Source organism: Pipistrellus kuhlii, unplaced genomic scaffold (genome assembly GCF_014108245.1).
Source record: "Pipistrellus kuhlii isolate mPipKuh1 unplaced genomic scaffold, mPipKuh1.p scaffold_m20_p_29, whole genome shotgun sequence".
In the NCBI taxonomy this organism is placed as follows: domain Eukaryota; kingdom Metazoa; phylum Chordata; class Mammalia; order Chiroptera; family Vespertilionidae; genus Pipistrellus; species Pipistrellus kuhlii.
Genome location: NW_023425528.1, coordinates 662,112 through 685,026, shown reverse-complemented (window position 1 = coordinate 685,026; position 22,915 = coordinate 662,112). Strand labels below are relative to the sequence as shown.

Here is a 22,915-nt window from a genome sequence, read left to right as displayed (position 1 = left end):
CTTATCTCTTGTTATGTCCTTCACTTTGAGATTTAATTTGTCAGATATAAGTATTGCTACCCCAGGATTTTTTTCATTTCCATTCACCTTGAAAACCTTTTTCCATCCCTTCACCCTCAGTCTAAGTGGGTCTTTTTTTCTGAGGTGTGTTTCTTGTAGATAGCAGATATATGGGTCTTCTTTTCTTTGTTTGTTTTTTAAAATAAATTTCATTGATTTTTTCTTTTTTACAGAGAGGAAGGTAGAGGGATAGAGAGCTAGAAACATCAATGAGAGAGAAATATCTGTCAGCTGCCTCCTGCACACCCCCTACTGGGGGTGTGCCCACAACCAAGGTACATGCCCTTCACTGGAACCTAACCTGGGACCTTTCAGTCCACGGGCCAATGCTCTATCCACTGAGCCAAACCAGTTTCATTATGTGTCTTCTTTTCTTATCCAACCCATTATCCTGTGTCTTTTTATTGGGGTGTTTAATCCATTTACATTTAAAGTTATTATTGATAGGTACTTATTTGTCACCATTTTTATTCTATACCCCTGTGTTCCTTCTACGCTTCCTATTTTTTTTTTTTTTTTTTTTTTAACAGCAGACCCTTTAGCATTTCTTACATTGCTCGTTTGGTGGTGATAAATTTCCTTAGTTCTTTTTTGTCTGTGAAGCTCCTGATTTCACTTTAAATTTTGATTGATAGCTTTGCTGGGTATAGTATTCTTGGATTCAGACCCTTCCTTTGCATGACTTTGTATATTTCATTCCATCCCCTTTGGGCCTGATGAGTTTCAGTTGAGAAATCAGTCATTAGTCTGATGAGGGAGCCTTTGTAGGTAACTTTCTTTCACTCTCTGGCCGCTTTTAAGATTCTTACTTTGTTTGTGGTGTTTGCCAATTTAATTATAATAATGTGCCTTGGTGTTGGTCTTTTGGGGATCACTTTGCTTGAGACTCTGTTGAGTTTCTTGGATTTGTGTGGGGTTTTTCTTTCCTATATCAGGGAAGTTTTCTGTCATTATTTCTTCAAACAGGTTTTCTATTCCTTGCTCAGTGTCCTCTCCTTCTGGAACCCCTATTATGCAGATGTTGTTTTGTTTCATGTTGTTCCAAAGTTCCCTTAGGCTCTCCTCCTGCTTTTTAATATATTTTTTTTCTAGAAGCTGCTCTACTTGGGTATTTTTTCCTACCTTGTCTTCTGTTTCACTGATATGGTTCTCTGCTTCTTCTAGTCTATTCTTGATGCTTTCTGTTGAGTTCCTCAAAGCAGCGACGTCATTTTTCATTTCTTCTTGGTTCTTCATTTCCTCTTGGTTCTTACTCGTATTTTTTAATTTGTCTTCCATTTTCAGCCACCTTAAGACCATTACTCTTAATTCTTTCTCTAACACGTTGCTTGCCTCTAACTCGTTTACTTCATTTTCTGGTGCTGCCTGCTTTTCTTTCATATGCGGGCTGTTTCTTTGACTCCCCATGGTCTCTCTTCTCTGGATGTCTGGTTATGTAGTTCTCTCTCTCCTGCGTTAATTTAAAGGCACAAATTCAACACACCAGGTTCAAAACACAAGGTACTGAACTGAAATGTATTCAGGATATTAATAACAATCAATAAAGGTGATCACCAGAAAAGGCAAATTAGGGGATAGGAGAGAAAAAATAAAAATAAAATGAGTTCCAAAATGTAATTTGGAAAAGGAAAAAAAAAAGTAACAGGGAAAAGAAAGAGACTAAGAAAGAAAAGGGTTACAAATTATATATATGGAGAGAAAACTCTAAGTGAACAGCCACTAATTACAGGAAATGCCAGCAACAAGTACCTGGAGATTAATACATACTACAAATAACAACTAATATCAAGTGAGGCAAGGGAAAACTGTCACAGAAAAAAAATAAAAAAGCAAACAAAAACAAACAAAAAAGAATAAGCAAAACAATATCACAAAAAGGCATAAATAATTGATATAGTTAACATTCAAGCAAACAACATAAGGACAGAGTGAAAAACAAGTTTTTGGATAGTTAAGACAGAGAAGAGAGAGGTGTGTATGGACTTGAAGCAGGGGATTGGAAATTATATATGAAAGTAGGGTGAAATTTTAACAGGGGATAAACATAAAGAATAGGGAAAATCTAAAGCAGGAAAAGGATAAGAGAAACAGGACACCAAAATGGGAAAACTTAGGAAGAGAGTGATGCCATAAAGATAGAGTTGAGATTGAGTAAAAGGATGCAAAAGGAAAGATGAAAATAGAATGTACAACACTAATCCCCAAGTAAAATGAAGAGAAAATAGAATGACACTTTAAAATAAAAATGCATAATAGTAGTAGTAGCAATAATACTAACTAAAAATAAAAATGTAACAATTAAAAAATGTAAAATCAAATTTGGAAAAAAAGGAAAAACTTAGTTTCTTAAGTAAAAGGTGAAGAAAATAAAAATTACAAAAAATTAAAATAATAAAATGTGCAGTAGTGAAGGTTATTCACTTCCTCTATTGTTCTGTTTGGCATGCCTGTTTCCCAGTCAGGACAGTGTTGCAGATCCCTGCATTCCACTGCTCCTCAGTGTTGTAAGCCAGTACTGATTTTTAAGCAGGCAGTGTCTTAATTTCTTGTATTCCTTTATTTTTGATTATACAAGAGTCAATTTGTGATTCGGCCCCTGGATGGCAGTGTTTCTGGGAAGCTCTTTACCTGACCTTGAATTCTAAATGATAGCTTTGCTGGGTAGAGTAATCTTAGTTGTAGGTTCTTACTATCATCACTTTGAATATTTCTTGCCACTCCCTTCTGGCCTGCATAGTTTCTGCTCAGAAATTAGCTAACAGTCATATGGGTGCTCCCTTGTAGGTAACTGCTTTTCACTTCATCCTCTACTCTACTGTTGATTTCCTGTAAATTATTCATTTTGGTTAATTTGTCTTCTTCATTTCTGACTGGTTCTTTTTCATGTGTTTGAAATTCTCAATAAGATCATTGAAAGTCCCTTGAAGCTCTCATTAAGGTGCTTGAGCAACCTTATAACCATTGTTTTGAACTCTGCATCCTGTAAGTTGCTTGTTTCCATTTCATTTAGCTCTTTATCTGGAAATTTCTTCTGTTCTTTCATTTGTGACATGTTTTTTTGTCTCTACATTTTGGCTGCTTCCTGGTGTTTGTTAATATTTTCTAGGTAGAGCTTCTATGTCTCCTGGAATTGGCAGAGTGGCCTTGTGTAGTAGGTGTCCTGTAGGACCCAGTGGCTCAGCCTTCCCAGTCACCTGAGCTGCACACTTTAGGTGCTCCCCTGTGTGGGCTGTGTGCACAGTCTTGCTGTAGTTGAGATTTGACTGTTGTTGGTGTCACTCGGAGGAATTGACTTCCAGGCCAATTGGCTATGAGGACCAGCTACAACTACAGTGGAAGAGCTGATGTGCAGGAGACACTCCTATGGAGCAGGACTTGGTTCAGTGCGGCTTTTGTGCTCACTGAGTCTGCCCCTGGAGTGTGTTGTTTGTGAATGTGTAGAGTTATAATCTGGTATGGTCTGAAGCTGTACACTGAGTACACTGGCTCTGGAGCATCCTGAGAGGTGCAAAGTCAGCCACTGCTAAGGGCCACACAGCAGGAGATACAGAGCTATCTGCAGATGGCTACTACTTGTATTGGGCTTCGAAGTGCCCAGGTGCAGCCAAGCTCTGTAGCAGGGCAAGCTGATTGTAGTTCCAGGTCTTAGGCCTGTTATTGATAAGCATGAGGCACACTGGCACCAGCTGCTGCTTGTTTGACAGATTATAGCAAAATATGAAGCCTAAGACAGGAAAGGCTATTCATATGGAAAAGCTGCTGCAAAGAACTTGAGTGGAGCTTCAAACTGGATGAAGCAGGGTGTCAGAGAATCATTAGGGTGGAGCAAACAGTGTGAGCCAAGCTCATGGAAACTCAGATATGGCTGCCAGTCAGCTCTGCAATGGGGGGAGGGGAGATATCACAGCATAGGAACAATGACCCCCGTGAACATCCCTATCTGAGAGAAAGCTGCCCCTAAGTTCTTGCTCTGGTGCCAAACAATCCAGTTTCTCCATGTATGGGCCTGATACACCCCCACCCCCTCGCTAAACCATTGCCCCAGTGCTGGAACCCAGAGCAATCAAGTACAAGTATGTCAGTGCTCTGGCCCTTTAAGAGGGAACTGCCTGGGTCTCCACCGAATCACTCAACCACAGTCCATGTTAGTTTTTATAGCCCCAAGTTATGGGGACTTCTCTTTTCAGCTCTGGAACCCTGGGTTTGGGGTCTAGTGTGGGCTGGGACCCCTTCTCCTTATAGGAGACCTCCACAGTCAAGGTATCTCTCCTAATTTAAAAATTGCCACACATGGGTATTGGACCAGCTCATTCCATGCCTCTTCCCCTCCTACCAGTCTCAATGGCTTTCTTCTTTGCTTTTCTAGTTGTAGGACTTCCATTCAGCCAGATTTCAAGTGGTTCTGAATGATGGTTGTTCTGTATTTTAGTTGTCCACTTTTTTTTTTTTTTTAAGTCCAGTGTTTCTTAAAATACTAGAAACCTTGGCAGGATTGGACCCCTATTCCCAAAAAACAACTATATCCTCCATCCTGATTATTTTTAAAAATGTACTTTCTGCCAAAATCTCTCTATTGAGCTCCAGATACAAATGTCAACTTGATATAGTCAAATGGGTGTCAATAGACACATAAAATCAACATATCTATAACAGAACTACTTCCTCACTAAATTAACTTATCTTTCTTTACCTGTGAATAATATACTGTTTAATCTCTCTCAACATAAACCTGAGAATCATAATAGTCTTCTCTTTCTTCTTTATTCCAATAACCATTTACCAAATACTATTTTAATATTCCATTTATCAAGAACTCTCAAAAACTATCTTTTTAAATCTCCATTTCACTGCAGCATTAGTTGCTTTCCTAATATTTTACTCATTTATTCAAATAACCAGTGAAGTATACATTAGAAAAGAAAATAGTTTTCAAAATCAATGACTTTAGCTCCCACCTTAGAAAGTAGAAAACAGCACATTAAACCAATGGCAAGCAGAAAGAAAGAAATAATGAAGATGAGAGAAAAAAATAAACAGAAAATAATAGGGAAAAAGTCAATAAAACCAAATTCAGAAGATTTTTTAAAAATATATATTTTATTGATTTTTTTTACAGAGAGGAAGAGAGAGGGATAGAGAGTTAGAAACATCGATGAGAAAGAATCATTGATCAGCTGCCTCCTGCACCACCCCTACTGGGGATGTGCCCACAAGCAAGGTACATGCCCTTGACCGGAATCGAACCCAGGACCTTTCAGTCAGAAGGCCAATGCTCTATCCACTGAGCCAAACTGGTTTCGGCCAGAAGATTTTTTTTTTTTTTTAATCAATACACCTCTAGCCAGATTAGTCAGAAAAAAAGAGAAAATACACAAATTTCCAATATCAGAAATAAGAAAAGAGATTCCATAAATACTAAAGTAATAGATAACTTTATAAGTTTGGCACACTAGATGAAATGGACAAATTCTTTGAAAGACACAGTATACCAAAGTTCATGAAAGAAGAGAAAAAAAACGGAATAGCTCTACATCTATTAAAGTAATTGAAATTTGATCATAGACCTAAATGTACAATCTTAGATTATAAAACTTCTAAAAATAAACATGGGGGAAATCTTTGTGACTTTGATTCATGCAAAGATTTTTTCTTTTTGTCACCATGATAAATTTTACGTCAAAAATACATAAAGCTATTCTTCAAAAGATATTACATAAGAATAAAATGACAAGCCAGCCAGGCCAATGTGACTCAGTGGATTGAGCATCGTCCCATTCACCAAGAAGTCACTGGTTCGATTCCGGGTTAAGGCACATGCCCTGGTGGTGGGCTCAATCCCCAGTGAGGGACAGGCAGTAAGCAACTGATCAATGTTTATTTTTCCCCCTCCTCTCTCTGTAATCAATAAAAACATATTTTAAAAAACGACAAGCCAAAGATTGAGATATAATGTTTGTAAGTAAATCATACATCTGATAAACGCCTTTGAAATCTCAAACTTAATAAGAAAACAATCCAATTAAAAAACTGACAAAAGATTAGAATTCTTCATAAAAGAATTCATAAAAATGGCAAATAGACCCTTGCCAGTAACTTAAAGTGTTTAGAAAATGGGAGTTGACTGATTCCTCCATAGCCCACCATCCTTTAGTTGAGGATAGGTGAGGCAGTAATATTGCCCTAAAACAAGCTGTAGAGAAAAGACAATGGTACATTAAGGGGGACAGTATTTGTAAGACCTTTTCATTTACTCTTCTTGCCAAATGTGTCTTGAAGGTGTCTGTAATATGTTGGACTGGCTTTTCTTTCATGTAAAAGAAAAGTAACCAAGTTAAGAAGGTGGGTTCTGGAGTTAGAATATCTGGATTCATAGCATGGTTCCAGTGTTTAGTAACGGTGTGACCTTGGACAAGTTCCCTAACCTCTCGGTGCCTCACCTGCCTCATTTGAAAACATGCATTCATTTAATAAATGTTCATTGAGAAGTCCTTCTCCAAAAGAGTCTTAAAACAAAAATGGGCCGAAACTGGTTTGGCTCAGTGGATAGAGTATTGGCCTGCCGACTGAAGGGTCCCAGGTTCGATTCCGGTCAACACATCCCCAGTGGGGGGTGTGCAGGAGGCAGCTGATCAATGTTTCTCTCTCATCGATATTTTCTAACTCTCTATCCCTTTCTCTTCCTCTCTGTAAAAAAATCAATAAAATATATATTTTTTTAAATGGGAAAACAAAAATGTATATAATACAATATTATTTTTTGGGAAAAAAATCTTCCTAACTTTTTATTTTCCCACTAAGAGATGAACAATACAAAAAAATAAAGAACTAAAATAAAAATGGTTAAGAATTAAAATAATAAAACATGTCAACCATAGAGAAGATATAATTAGAAGAGAATATGACATAGTTTCAAAATTACATAGCAATTCAACTGGTTCTCTACATATACATAAATTATATTTATTCACTTGAGAAGAGAGGTTAAAGTGGAATCTACAGAATAGTCTGTTATGAAAGCCCAACTCATTATATAGGTGTATCAAATAAACACATTGAAATCTTAAACTTACACAGTTATTATGTCATTTATGTCTCAAAAATAATTTTAAAAGTTAAATTTTGAAAATCACAACTAGATTGTGATCTGCTAACAATATTATGTCCTCTCAAACGTCAGTCATGTTGACATTAGGCTTATTAGATTTTTCAAAAAACAATGTTTTGCTTATTCATTTTCATTATACATTGGCAATATAGCTTTGTTAACGTTATAGTATTGCAACTATTATGTGAAACATAAGCCAATTCCTACAAATTTCGTCCAGTGATAAATTATCACAGTGTCACTAAGATCTCCAACTAGACATGTTAAATAATTAAAACATTGTTCACCTTGCCTGGCTGGTGTGGTTCAGTGGTGGAGCATAGACCCATGATCCAAGAGGACACTAGTTCAATTCCAAGTCAGGGCACATGCTTGAGTTATGGGCTCAATCCCTAGTAGGGGGCATGCAGGAGGCAGTTGATTAATGTTTCTCACTCATGGATGTTTCTATCTCTCTATCCCTTTCCCTTCCTCTCTCTCTCAAATCAATAAAAACATATTTAAAAAATAAAAACGCTGTTCACCTTAAATACAGATCTTCCAACCAGAGTCTGTTATTGTGCAAAGAAGTCCAAATGTCCACCAGTAGGAAAAAAATGATAGCAGCAATAATCAAAACAAAACTGTAATATGGCCACTAAGTTATGTTTATTCAATGATGTGTATGATGTCAATTTTCCCATAAATGAGCTGTTTTCTAAATGACTTTCAAAGCAACTTTAAAACATTCATTAGAGAGCTGCTATAGTTAAACCTGGGACTCAGTAGAAGGTACGTATGGAAGGTAATAATTTTTATATTTAAAGAGCATTAACCCTAGTATGCATGTAATAAATTAATATTTAAATTATTATTTTGTTAGGAAAATAACAATTACCTGTGAAACACCCAACTTTTTACAAGCATCAAGAAAATTTTCTACATTTCTTCGACATTTTGCCATGCTCAGTTTAGGCTGTAAAGTAAGAAAAATAAAGATGTATTTTCAGGCATATTTAAACAGAAATTAATCAGAATTGACATTATTTAAAGACAATTTCAAGAGGCTCTATCTTCCTTTAGAAAACTAAAAAATTGTAGAAAAATCTTACCACAGCTGGTGATGGCACATGAATACTAGCTACAGAGCGTGGCCTTATATGATTGGCTAAATGGCAAAGAACAACTCCATCCATCAGTGCAGCTCCAATGTCATCAGGCAAAATTACTTTCAACTTGGATTCGAGATTCTACAAAGAAATGGGTAAAAATCACAGATATTCTACCTAAATGCCTTATATATTTATGTTTATATTACAAATCATGATATAATCTAAAATTTTATAAAGAGCATTGAAAAGAAAATCCATATATAAATTATTAATTTTCCAAGTTAAACCCATTTCTACAAAGCAGATCTGAAAGGTCAATCTAACTTACATTTCGAAGTTGTCGTATTTGCTCTCTTTCTTCCCGTAAATGTTCCATCTTTCTTCTCATTGTAAATCCAGGATCTGCTGCCCCATATTCTTGGCGAGATGAGCGGCTAAAAGCTATAAAAACAGAAATTTCCTAGCTTATTACAAAGCTAATAAGAAGGATCAACCATCGGTAGGAAAAGAGGCATGATAAAAAGAATCAATATAGAATTACATGAAATGCTATTTCTTATTAATACATTCTAAATAGTTTTTATCAAATATAATTAAAAATCTACTTATCTGCATAATTGAAAGCAACAGGGAAGACAAATGTAACTATTTCTACCACCTATATATGTTCTTATTTAAGCATACATTTTTAGAAACTTATGATCCAGGTCAAAAATTATTAAACATAAATCAGCCTTTATTATCTTTAAAGAAAAAGGAAATTATTCTTGAAGGTCAATAAAGTTATTCAGGAATAAAAACTATAATTCAATACCTTGCCAAGTAACATGGATCCATTTTCTTTTGGGCTTGCCAAATGCGAAAAGATCCCTTTTTAAAACCACAATATAATGGTGTGCTATAATTTCAAACAGTGTTTGGTCTGCTGGCAGAGTGGTCATTCTAATAGCAGTCACAGTAGAGTAGAAATAAGACTGCAGTATATCTAAGGCAAAAAGCTGAGGTTTCAGGAGCTTGAAGGTAAAGAGGAAGAAAGAAATGGGGAATGGGAATTGGAAAGACAAATAAGGTTAAGAGAAAATTACTTTTAGGAGAGGGGAAAGAATCTATGTGTACTTAAAACTATGGAATCAAATCCCATTTAAGCTTGGAAACTCTAGTTTCACATATAACCAATAAATTTTATATGCAGAATATATATTTACCTGATCTTGGCTTCAAGCCAAAAGGACCATGTGAAAAACCATCAGTTCTATCATATTCCTAAAAACAGAAAACAAATAAAACCTCTTTTCATTCAAAATAATTAAGGTAATTATTCATATCCATTCCAATTTTACAAAGTTTGTTTTTTTCATGATTAGTGAAACAGAAAAGGTCAAATGTATTTCAATTCAAATTGATAATTTCACTTTTAAAAGATGTATAAATATTTGCTAATTGACCTGATTACATAAGCCTTTAAGTATTTCCCATAGTATAATTAAAAATAAAATTATTGAAGTGTATAAAATAGATATTACTTTTGAATAAATAAGAAATTAATGTCTCCCCCCAAATGAAATAAACATCAATGAAAAGATAAGTGAAATTAGCAACATTTATACAGTATCCACCATGGACTTGAAACTTAGTGGATAATATGAGGCAAATCTACACATTCATACTAACAGGAGTTGCAGAATGATAGATGATAAACTATGTCTTCTATTAGAATGTACATTGCTTCAAAGTGCTTTCACAGAGTTACTGCTTGGAAAGAACTGTAGCATAATTTTTAAAATCTGAACTTGGAGTCAGAAAGCTTAAGCCAAGTCTTAAGCAAAACATTTAATTTCTGAAACTGTTTCTTCATCTTAAAAATAGGGTGTTTTGAAGATTAACTGAGATAACTAAAAGAAAGCACTTTGTAAATGTAAAGTGGTAAGGTGAGGTAATTTTAGGAACATATTAGTTATGTGCAACAACTGTGAAGTATATAGAGTCTGGGTTTCAGTCACTTCTCTACTATTTATTGACTGGAGCCTATGGGCAAAGTTATCAGTCTCTTCACCTGTAAAATGATGAGGCTAATATACCTAGCTCATGGGATTGCTCTTAGGTTCAAATGTATAGCTAAGCCTTTGTTAGTAGTAAAGTACTATACCAATATATCTTTTATCATTTTCCTTTCACACATGAAATTAAAGCAACCAGAATTCTGCTGATTCTGTGGATTTTATGGTTAACATGTGATATACAGTTCAAGTTGAATGTCAGTTGAACTTGCTCACAAACCTCACAGTTTGCCTTCATTCTTTTGGTTAAAATATTATGACTATCATTCTTTTGGTTAAAATATTATGAATTCCCAGACAAAATTTTATTTATCCAAATGCAAGCAAAATGTATTATATAAACAATGTATAATTTACTTGAGAAAACTGGCACTAAAACTCTCCCTGTAAGCATCGATCATAAAATCACAAAGGAATCAGGAAATAAGTAGTTATATGCTTACATTTGTTATAACTGAAAGTTAAAGATTTACAAAAGCATATGACAAAGACTAATTTTAGGATATCTTAATTTAAAATTTCCCCCCAAACAATGTAAACCATTTTACCTATCATATAAATAATTTAGAAACATGTTTATAAAACTAATATCCAAGTCTATTTAAAAGTTTTACAATTCAATTCATCCAAAACAACAAATAATCCTACCTTTAAAAAATATTTAACACTAACTACAGTATATAAAAAAAGTACTACCTAATTAACCAGTTATATGGTGAATTTGGATCATCTAAACATTTATAAAAGTCCTAAATTCACCAAATAAGTGCATGATCATTTATTTACTAATGCCAAAAGATGTTTAGAATACTAAATAAAGTAATCTGAAGTAGAAGAGATACTTTTTGGAATTTTAAAAACTTGTATCTTATTGTAAAGCAATAGGTTTAACTAGATTAGAATCAACCATTCAAATCACTAGAGTATTTGGTTGAGATCTCACTAACTTTCATCTCCCCATTTTCCCCATACAACTCCAGTCTATGATGTTAGGAAATGTGTAACCTCCTGTCGATAGGAACAACCCACTGCAGGGATGTTTCTCGTGGAAAAAGGAAGTTTCTCTTGCATTGCTTTCAGACCTAATTGGCTATGAGAAAAACCAAAGGTCATTGCACAATGCGGAAGTACTTTGCAAATTTAAAACTTTAAAGCTGTTTCTATAATTTACTTCAAAATATGATTAATTATACAAAAGAAAAAAATTATATATATAATGCCTTTCTCTGATCCATAAGCATTTTCCAATAAGTAACTTGTTATATTTATTATGAATATTTGTACAAAAATATGGTAGTGTTCTTAGAATTCTTTATAGGCTAGGTTTGTACAAATAAACCTAAATGCCTTTCTAAATTATGGGTGAATAAATTGCACTGTAAAAAAAAAAAAAAAGGTGAGGTTAGAGAGAAGAGACAAGAAAGAAACCTATGTACACATATAAAAAAAGAACTTGTACCTCAGATGATACTGGAGATTGTGGTGACATGTTAGCATTATCACTGTCTTGCTAAAATATAAAAATAAAAAGATGAAAAATGAAATTAAAACATGAATGATAATTTAGACATATAAAAAGAAAACTGAAAATTGTTTTTGATCAACTGCTAAAGAAAATCTAGAAAATACTGTCTACCACCTTGCTACTCAAAGTGTGGTCTCTGAACCAGCAGCATCAGCATCCTCAGAGAACTTGTTAGAAAGGCAGAATCTCAGGCCTCACCCAAGACCTACTTAATTAGAACCTGTATTTCAACAAGCTCCCCAGTCATTCATAAGCACTATAAAGTTTTAGAAGTGCTATCCACTCAATAATATTTTCCTATAAATTTATTTCCTTTATATATCACAAAAGAAAAATCTTTTCATATTTCTTAGAAAAGATCCATAAGTTAAGATAAATTTCTGATGGAAAACGGCATTAATATGTTACAATATGAGGCAAGTGCACAAAGACTTGCAAAAATTCCATCACCCCAAATAAAAACATTTACCTGGGAAAGTATGTGTAGGTAATATAGGCTTAGAAAAAAATTACAAAGAATTTAATTGCATAAAATAATATTAAGTAGCCCATGTTTTCTGCATGACTACTACCAACCAAATACAAAAATCTTAACATTTAATCTTGAATATGCACACCACATAGGACATTTATTCACCATTCAACAAATGATTACTGACTACTTACTATACACGGAGTGGCCAGATTATTATGATCTCTGAAGGCATAATAATCTGGCCACTCAGTGTGTATCCTATATAATAAAAAGCTAATATGCAAATTGTCCTCTTGACCAGGAGTTCGACCAGCAAGCAGGCCAGCCAACCACCGTCCCCTCCCCCTGACCAGGCTGGCCAAACCCCACCCATGTACAAATTCATGCACTGGGCCTCTAATACACACACACACACACACACACACACACACACACACACACACTGAGTGGTCAGATTATTATGCGTTCAGAGATCATAATAATCTGGCCACTCAGTGTATATCAGGTACTGTGCTAGACATTAGGAATACAGAAATTTAGACAAGTCATCCACTCAAGGATCTCTCAGTCTAGAGGGAAAAATAGATTCAGTCATACAGGTAATACAACCTTCTCTCAGTAAAACAAAAGAGTTTTAAATGACATATTATGAGGCACACATAAGGGACAATGGAGAGATGATGGCAGTGGTTGAGATAAGCAAATTTCCTGAGTAACAAGAACTAAGTAGATGTTTGCCAGAGAAAGAAAAGAATAGCATTCCAAGATGAGAAGACAAAACAAAGGCACAGAAGCAATGAATGAAGAATGCAGAAAGCTTTTGAGCAGTTCCCTATTTCTGGAGAGTAAGGTGAAAGGAGGGCAAAGCAGGATTTGAGGCTGATATAAGCAGGGGCTTGACTAAGGACTTAGAATTTACCCTCCAAATGATGGGGATACACTGAAGCTTTCTAAGCAAGGGAATGGCCTGATCATATTTGTGTTCTTTGAAACCATCATTGTGGCTGCAGGGAGAAAGGACTAGAGCAAGGAACAGGTGAGCAAGGATGCTACTGCTGTAGTAAAGGCAAGAAATGATGAGGGCCTGGGACAGGACAGAAAGAGCAGATGTGCAGGTGGGGGTTGAATTCAAAATATTTCAGTATCAAAAAAAGGTATGTCTTGATAACTGATTAGATATTGAGGCAGGCAGGACAAAGTGGATAAAAAATATAAAGAGACAGGGGCAACAGCCACGCTGAAACACTAGAGTTCAGAGTTCAGCAAACATTTTCTGCATTTCATAAAATTAAAGGAGTTTTCAGAAGCCCTGCCAAGAACCAACATAAAATTAAATACCAATACCTCCAAACAAACTACACAAAACTTAAGTATCAGTGAGACTATCATCTGAAAAATTCTAGGCTGCTGCATAGCTTAAAATGGTGAGGTAAAAAAATTTATAGTAATGTACAAACTGTAGAAATCTAAGTTTAAATGTAAAATAGAACACAACATTTATGTAAAGAGATTAATAATTTCCAAACAAATCTCAACTGACCACTAGGTTGATTTAGGAAAATGTAAAAATTGTGAATTTCTGAATTTCAATTTCAAGACGAATGTTAGAATTCTATAGTTGAACTATTGGAATTACAGAAATTATTGGAATACAGATACCATATGATTAAATTAATACTTATATGGTGATGCTCAGTTTTTATTGCTTGAGAAAACCTAGGCATTAAATCAATAACAAAGACACTGAAAGATAGATTACATTTTACTCTGATTGCGCCAACTACATATGAAAAGTAAATATTTTAAAAACTTGGTAATATTACCCTCTTTTCTCACCTCATCATTTTCATTGCCACTTGAACTCTTCCTTGATGATTTATACTGAAAAATATTTAAAACACAGACTGTCATTTTCCTTGAACATAAGAATTCTCTACTAGTAAATTATATTAGATGTTTATTCATATTTTGCTATTTTAATTAAATTATGTTATATTAAGTTTAATTACATAACCAGGTTAAGTAGTCCTACTACTTACTAATAGCTAACACATATAGTACTTTCTATGTGCAAGGCATTGTTTTAAGTATTTTACGTATATCAAATAACAATTCCTCCCTAAACCAATCCATTTTTCATTAATTTCTTTTTTCAACCTGAGGGTTGCATTAAATCCTCCTTTTTCTTAATATACTATATCCAATATGTCATCATGTCACTTGTTTTATCTCAGACTTACTTCTGAATTCTCATACTATCACCCTATTGTAGGCCCCCATTATCTCATGTTTAGTCTAATCTCACCATTTGAAGATATCATCTATATTAAGAAACCTACTGATTTCAGGTAAAAAACAAAAACAAAAAAACACCACCACTAAATTAAATGTATATATTGACTATATAATAGTAATAGTGATAATAGCTAACACTATGCCAGCACTTACTATATACCAAGCACTAATTGAAATGTCTTACAAGTCAGACACTGATTGATGTGTGTCACATCTATTTATCCATTTAATTTTCATAACAACTCTGAGGTAAATACTATTATCTTCATTTTAAACTTAGGCATAGAGGTGATATGGTCAATACGAAAAAATGCTATCGATAGTATGTGAAAAGTGCTTCTTAGAATCAAGGATATACAGTATGTCAAACACTAGTGTGTTCTTACTTCTAATTCACCACCACAAATAATCTTGCAAATCAGTGCAGATTAACCTTCTCCAAGCACCACTTGTAACTCATGACTCTTCTGTTGGAAAACCCTACTAACTTCTGGATTATGTCCAAATTACTTTGCCTGGCTTTCAAGGTTGTATTTAATGGCTCTATTTCCTTATGCAGCTTTATCTTCCATAATTCTTCAAAAAATAAATAACCCACCTGGTAATTCAACCACTAATTGGGGGCTGAGAAATATTAGAGGTTACAAATATAAATCTCCTCTGTCTCTCCTGTGATTTCTATCAGGGTACTTGTTCTTTCCAGCTGATCCCGGACATAGCTACAATATGCTTTCAATCCATTGTTCCAGGCTGCCACTAAATGGAATCTGCAATGTGTGAATAAATCCATTTGCTATCCAAAGGTATGATCCCCATTTACAATATGTAATTTATTCTTGGTTTTATTCTACTCCAACAAAACAATGACATTTGGATAGCAGACAACAGAACTCCAAGATGGCATCAGTCATATTGGCAGAGAGCTATGGATGTCAAAATAAGGGAGCTGCCAAGCTGGAAACTGATGCAGGATTTTACCCCTAAAGGCATTGTTGGAGTGTTTCTAAGAGGTTACTATCAATTGGTATTACATAAGTATGTCACTGTGAAGAAAGGAGCATTACTGTGGTTTCTATTGTGCTGGCAGCTTAGGTACTTTTCCACTACTGCCTTTCTTTTAAATATATTTTATTGATTTTTTACAGAGAGGAAGGGAAAGAGATAGAGAGCTAGAAACATCCATCAGTTGCCTCCTGCACACCTCCTACCTGTGATGTGCCCGCAACCAAGGTACATGCCCTTCACAGGAATCTAACCTGGGACCCCTCAGTCCGGAGGCAGATGCTCTATCCACTGAGCCAAACCAGTTAGGGCACTACTGCCTTTCTTACAAGGAGCTCAACAGTAAGCACCTACTCAAGTATCACAGAAGTCCCAGTGTGGAGGGCAGAGTCTGCATTCCTGACCAGGGGCTTTCTTTGCAAGTCACCCCTGATCTTTGCTAAATGCTTTCATATTCTAATTGAGAATTAACATCCAATAATAGATGATTAATACAAAACAAAGTGACATTTGAGTGAATAAAGCTAATATTTATTAAGTGTACTGTGTATACTCTGTGGCAAGTACTACTCTAAGCCCTTTACATTACATCATTCAATATTTACAACAATTCTGTAAAGAAAGATACTATTCTAGAAGCCTCGATTCTTAACCACTATGCTATGTGCTCCCAGCTTTAAATCCTGAATAATTAGTAGAAATTTACCAGAAATGAAAGGGCTCATGGGATTCCCAGAAAAAGAAAAGCACAAAGTAATAAAAATAAAAATAAAAAAAGTTCAGCCTCTGCAGAAAACAAAGTAATGTGACTAATGAGGGAAGTGAATTTTGACAGGAAATAAAACTTAGAGAAGCAGTTAAGTATGGCCCATGACATTTTTTTAAGTTATCCAAATTTTACGTTATTAATAATGGGGAGCCAATAAAAACATTTAAGTTGGGAAATTCTCAAAAGCTGTGAAACCAGAGAAAGGGCGGTCATTAAGAAGTCATTCATCTAACCATTTTTAAAAAGAAGTTACTGTAATTACCCAGACACACACAAAAAATGAGGATTTTAACAAAAGCCAGGATAACTGAGATGGAGAAGAGATGATGAATTAGGGGGAAAAAAAAAAAAGATGTTCAATTAACATCCTGGTGACCAATTAGGTGATGGAATGAGGGAGGGAAAGACAAGAAGGACGGAGGTGTAAATAGACAATTAAGTAGACACCACTACCATTAACAAAAATAAAGCCCGCCGGCATAGCTCAGTGGTTGAGCATTGACCTGTGAACCAGGAGATTAAGGTTCATTCCTGGCCAAGGCACATGCCGAAGTTGCAGGCTTGATCCCCAGTGTGGGGCATGCAAGATACAGTCAATAGATGTTTTCCTCTCATCATTGATGTTTCTATCTCTCTCCCTCTTCTTTACTCTCTATAATCAATAAAAATACATTTTAAAAAAAAAGAATAGAAAAGAGGAGACCTGGCTGATGTGGCTCAGTTAGTTGGGCATAGACGCATGCACTGAAAGGTTGTCGGTTAGATTCCCTGTCAGGGCACATGTCCAGGTTGCAGGCTTGATCCCATAGCGGATATGAAGAAGACAGCCAGTCGAAGTTTTGGTCGGTCTCTCTCTCTCTCTCTCTCTCTCTCTCTCTCTCTCTCTCTCCTTCCCTTTCTATCTCCCTTTCCCTCTTCCTTTCCGTCTCCCTCTCCTTCTCCCTTCTCCCTTTCTCTCTCCCTCTCCCTCTCCTTCTCCTCCCTTCCTCTCTCTCTAAAAGTCAATAAAAATATTTAAAAAAAATAGAATAGAAAAGAGGAGCAAGTTCCATGATGAATGGCCAGGAAGGTGAGATATATTGAATGTGAAATACGTGTAGGGCACCAAGACAATTAGAAACACAGGTTTGGAGACCAGAACTTCAGACCCAGATGAATACAAGAGACATCTGGAGTCATAAAAATTTCAGAGAGTTTTTAGTGTAATACAAAAGAATGAGACCTTAAAGAGAAAGCAGAAGAAAACTTAGATAAGAACATAAAAATGAAAACAGACAAATTAGGGAAGAAAAATGTGAGGTATAAATAAAAAGGAGTTTCAAACAGAAAGATGTGGTCATCACTGTCAAATGCTACACTGGATTTTGCCTTTAGTAGGTTTATGTGAAGAGATATGGCAACAGCTGAAAGGGAAATCTGGGATAATGGTAAAGATCTGAACTTATTTATTGTATAAGATGGAAGCTAAAGAGGTAAAAAGGACATAGAAAATGAGGGGATAATTGATAATGAAAAGAAACAGAGGATGATGCAGTCAATAAATAATGAGACTTGTATTATTGTTACTTAACTACTATCCTAATTAAAAATGCCTGTTATACACGAAAACTTAGATGCTACTAGTTTTTATTACTGTACATATTTAAAGGTCCAAAACCTAATATAAACATAGCTTTGAAAATATTCTATAAGGCCAACTTTTTACTAATTCTACTCAGTTGTCTTCAGTTAATATTAGTCTGAATAACTAAAGTTTTATTATAGCCAAACTTAAAAAACCACAATAAAGGCCTGTTCAGAAATGGAAAGGTCAGTTCATCTTTGAAGCTTACATTATTTTCACAGGAAAGACAGTAAGTGTGCACAAACTCTGACTCAGAATAAAGCAGGTTATTTCACAAGCTCACTTGGCTTCCTTATTCCATTATAAAAGTAACTATGATCATAAATAAATAAATGAATATATATATATATATATATATATATATATATATATATATATATATATAATCTTCTATCTAATAAAAGAGTAATATGCAAATTGACTGTCACTCCAACACACAAGGTGAATGGCCCCATGTGGTCAAAGACGGCTGCCCCCATGTGGACACAAGACGGCCACCACAAGATGGCCAGCAGAGGAGGGCAGTAGGGAGGGTCCAGGCCTGCAAGGGAGGGCAGTTAGGGGTGACCAGGCCTACAGAGGAGGGCAGTTAGGGGCAATCAGTCTGGCAGGGGAGTGGTTAGGGGGTGATCAGGCAGGCAGGCAAAAGCAGTTAGGTGTAATCAGGAAGGCAGGCAGATGAGCATTTGGGAGCCAGCAGTCCTGGATTGTGAGAGGGATGTCCGACTGCCCATTTAGGCCTGATCCTACCAAGATTGGGCCTAAATGGGCAGTCAGGCATCCCTTGAGGGATCCCATATTGGAGAGGGTGCAAGCTAGACTGAGGGACACACCCCATGTGCACAAATTTCATGCACTGGGCCTCTAAAATATACATATATATGCCCTATCTAATAAAAGAGTAATATGCAAATTGACCGTGCCTTTGCTACCCCACAAGCCACACCCACCAGCCAATCAGCATGACTATGCAAATAAACCCAACCAAGATGGCTATAGCTATAGAGAGCAGGAGGGAGGCTTGGGTTTCCCCGGCAATGGAGGAAGCAAAGCTTTCCACCTGCCCTTGCCAGCCTAGGCCTCCACTCAAGGCTAGGAAGCTTCAATTATGAAGGTAAACAAATTCCAACAGAAATGGTGGCAGCCATGAAGCAAGCAGGAGGCTTGGCTCCACTCCAGGCTACAAAATTTCAATTATAGAAGATGCATAAATCCCAGATACCAGGGCCGCTGCTTGGATTGCCAGGGGGTGTGGCCAGCCTGCAAACCACAGGCCCCTCACCCAGGCCACCCCACACCCCAAGGGAACTTCCACCCTGATCCAGGCCATCCTTCAGGGCAAACCAGCTGGCCCCCACCCGTGCACCAGGCCTTTACCTATCTAATAAAAGAGTAATATGCAGATTGATCATCACTCCAACACACAATATGGCTGCCCCCATGTGGTCAAAGATCCTGCCCCCATGTGGACACAAGATGGCCACCACAAGATGGCTAGCAGAGGAGGGTAGTTGAGAGGGACCAGGCCTACAAAGGAGGGCAGTTGGGGGCAATCAACCCAGGGGAGGGCAGTTAGGGGTGACCAGGCTGGCAGAGGAGGGAAGTTGAAGGTGACTGGGCCTGCAGGGAAGGGCAGTTGGGCGGGACCCAGGCCTGCAGGGAAGAGCAGTTGGGGGAACCAGGCCTGCAGTGGAGCAGTAAGACATCAATCAGGCTGGCAGGGGAGTGGTTAGGGGGTGATCAGGCTGGCAGGCAGAAGCAGTTAGGGGCAATCGGGAAGGCAGGCAAGTGAACAGTTGGGAGCCAGCAGTCCTGGATTGTGAGAGGAATGTCCTACTGCCCATTTAGGCCCAATATTGGTGTTGGATATCCCTGGAGGGATCCCAGATTGGAGAGGGTGAAGGCTGGGCTGAGGGACACCTTCCCTCCATGCACAAATTTTGTGTACTGGGCCTCTAGTGTGTGTGTGTGTATGTGTGTGTGTATATATATATATATATATATATATATATATATATATATACACACACACACACAATATATATACACACACGCACTCACACACACTTATCTTGGGGGTTAGTCTTTAAATTAAAATATTGTACTGTATGAAATTAGATATATTTTATGAGTCATTATAATGTTTTGTCACAATGAGAGTGGGGAAAGACATGTAATGAGAATAGAGCCACAGTTGTCTAAAATTAATTACTCACCTCACTAACTATAGATAAGTTTTCTTACCCTCCCCTTCCCATGTTACACTTGTAGTTCACACCTGCACATAGCTATCTTCTCCATCATGTGTGTATATAACCAGCCAACTGACAAGGTGGGCAAGGGGCTCAAAGCAGACTTTCCAGGATGACTTCGACTATTCTCCCATACCGCTGGCATTATTGGAATAAACGCTCATATATGATTCAACCCTGCCTCTGCTTAATTGGCTCAAGTAGTGACAGGTAATCCAGACCCTTAGGTTGTCCAGTTACATATATGTGGCAACTCTGTTGGGACCCCCAGTGGGATTTCTTCCAAGGTGAGTTCTGGAGATCCTGCTGGGTGTGGGGACTGGTGAGTTCCTGGGGCTGAAATTGGGACTTTTTTTACTTGCAGCTCTGTCAGGAATTTTCCTTTGGAGTCCATTGACAGCTCCAGCAAACTCCTTCCTCCCATCTAAGTTGAATCAAGCATTTTTGTATGACAAGAGGAATCAAGCATGTTTATATGGCACGAGAAGTATTGCTGCTTCTTGTCTGGGCTTCTTTATAAGGAAGCATATAGTGTATAAGGCATGCATTTACTGGGTGAGCCTGATCAGGTCCTGGTGACAAGAGACCTCCAGCCGTCCTTGTCTGGTCTCTGAGCCCTTAATCTGATCTACTCTAGGAGGAGAGACATTGCTCTGCTTCGGTGTTTCATTTTTTTTTTTTTTTAAAGCAGGATTTTCTGAGGTTTCTGTGGCTTTGAGTGCCTGCCTGTAAATATTGAACATACAGTGTCTCTGTTGATGTTTGCTTTGTGTCTCTTTACTGTCTAATTTAATTTAAAGATGGGGCACATTTCACTTGGTTGGGGGCTCCAGCAGCTGAACCCATGGCAAGGATAGAAGGAACTTCCCAGCAGCTGGCAAGAGTTCTCTATCTCAGGGACACTCTCTGCTCTCCCCTCTCAAGACATCAGCTCCAGTAAGAGTTATCTTTCAGTAATATAACTTTGGTTACAGATGTTATTTTCTTTCTTTTTATCTTTTGGGGACTTGGTTTTCACTTCACTGTTTTATGAACACTGGGAATCTTGTCTCTGCTGTTTGGGCTTTGTGCCACTCAGACTTTGTGAAGGTAATTGCTATGCAGGTTGGTATGAGATAGATTCACTCACCTTTTCTCCAGCCTCCTAAAAGTTTTCAAGGTCATGTTATTCTTGTTACAAAATTTGCCAAGGAAATGCCTTGGGTAATAATTGGCTTTAAAATCTCCCAGAATTGTTAAGACATAATGAATAGATATAACTAAAATGAAGGGTTTTAATAAAGTGTTACAATTGAATTGTATTTATCTAAACATAGTTTTCCAAAGTCTTTAGTAACTTAGATAGCTTAAAACTTTAGAGTCTTGGTGAGTTAAATATTAAAAATTAAGTATCTAGATATTTTGAAATAACAGAATACTGAAATATTAATTGATCTGAGTTTGCCTACTTTGGGCTTCTTATTCCAGAGAAGTTGGAGAATGGATTTAAATGTATTAATGGATATATCTTATGTTTTTATTTGAAATATACCTCTTAAAAATGTGAATGTATTGCTAATTTGAGAAATGTTAATTACTTAATTGTCACATAAAAATTGTTTCTAAAAGTTAAGAATTCCAAATAATTGGAAAAAAGTTATATAGTGTTGATAATAGAAGGAATGAGGTATATAGATGCATTTTAAAGGAAAAAAGAAAGTAGGTTATTCTTAAACTGATTATTTTAAATGGGTACAAATGTTTGTGAAAATCATAAAAGGGTTGTGAAAATAAATCTTTTTTCTTTTTTAAAGAAATAGGTGTGACCTATTTTTTTTAAAGTATATTTTATTGATTTTGTACAGAGAGGAAGGGAGAGAGATAGAGAGTTAGAAACATCGATGAGAGAGAGTCATTGATCAGCTGCCTCTTGCACACCCCCTACTGGGGATATGCCCGCAACCAAGGTACATGCCCTTGACAGGAATTGAACCCTGGACCTTTCAGTCCCCAAGCAGACGCTCTATCCATTGAGCCAAACTGGTTTCGGCTGAAAAGAAATCTTAAAAGAAAATTATAGGTATACTAAATAATAAATCTAATTTGATAAATACATCTTAAACTAATACACTATATGTTTGGTTCTTTTCCAGGATGTTAAAAGGGAAGGATGCCATGTGAATTGCATTGTAATTAAATCTATAACTGTGTCATTTAAAAATTTTTTTGCCATTTACAGTCATTGTTTTACTCTGATACATTTACAAAAATGTTACATCGTCTGAAAGATCCATGGAAAGGAATCTGATTTATTTTGAGCTACATATCTTGGAGAATAAACTTTCAGATCAGCCCCTTGAACTGGATGACAATTATTAAAACTCTAGAGAGTATCTGGATTTATATAAATACTGGCAAGAAAAATCAGGAAAAAGGGAATTTGACTATAGGACTGAATGAATTAAAAATAATTATAGTTTTTATAATTTTTTGAAAGTATTATTGATTTTTAACCTTATTTTCTAGACATAAGGAAACTTGTTACTTTTCTTAAAGTACTTTAATAAATTATACTTTCATAAGCAATTTTGAGGCATTTATATATTTCTCCCTACCTGATTTGGAAACTCTTAATGAGTGTTATTGTTCTCATGGCAATGTGTTTGATTGCATAAACCCAA

The 22,915-nt window shown here is 36.2% G+C and overlaps 1 protein-coding gene and 1 non-coding gene across 5 annotated transcripts in view; both read right to left on the bottom strand.

Moving 5' to 3' along the window:
• Nucleotides 1-22,915, bottom strand: part of LRCH2 (leucine rich repeats and calponin homology domain containing 2) — a 127,733-nt gene that overhangs the window by 10,751 nt on the left and 94,067 nt on the right. For 2 of the 4 annotated variants that reach the window (XM_036454450.2, XM_036454452.2), the window contains 6 exons: nucleotides 14,150-14,194; nucleotides 11,773-11,823; nucleotides 9,462-9,519; nucleotides 8,585-8,697; nucleotides 8,257-8,394; nucleotides 8,043-8,120 (listed from right to left, as the gene is read on the bottom strand). In XM_036454450.2, coding sequence (XP_036310343.1) covers nucleotides 8,043-8,120; nucleotides 8,257-8,394; nucleotides 8,585-8,697; nucleotides 9,462-9,519; nucleotides 11,773-11,823; nucleotides 14,150-14,194 — 483 coding nt within the window. Of the gene's footprint in view, nucleotides 1-8,042; nucleotides 8,121-8,256; nucleotides 8,395-8,584; nucleotides 8,698-9,071; nucleotides 9,270-9,461; nucleotides 9,520-11,772; nucleotides 11,824-14,149; nucleotides 14,195-22,915 lie in introns of those variants that run through there. The other 2 variants (XM_036454451.2, XM_036454453.2) reach the window with 2 other exon arrangements.
• LOC118728221 lies at nucleotides 11,310-11,438 on the bottom strand. The gene has a single exon (XR_004990830.1). It is a non-coding gene; the product is annotated as a small nucleolar RNA SNORA35 (small nucleolar RNA).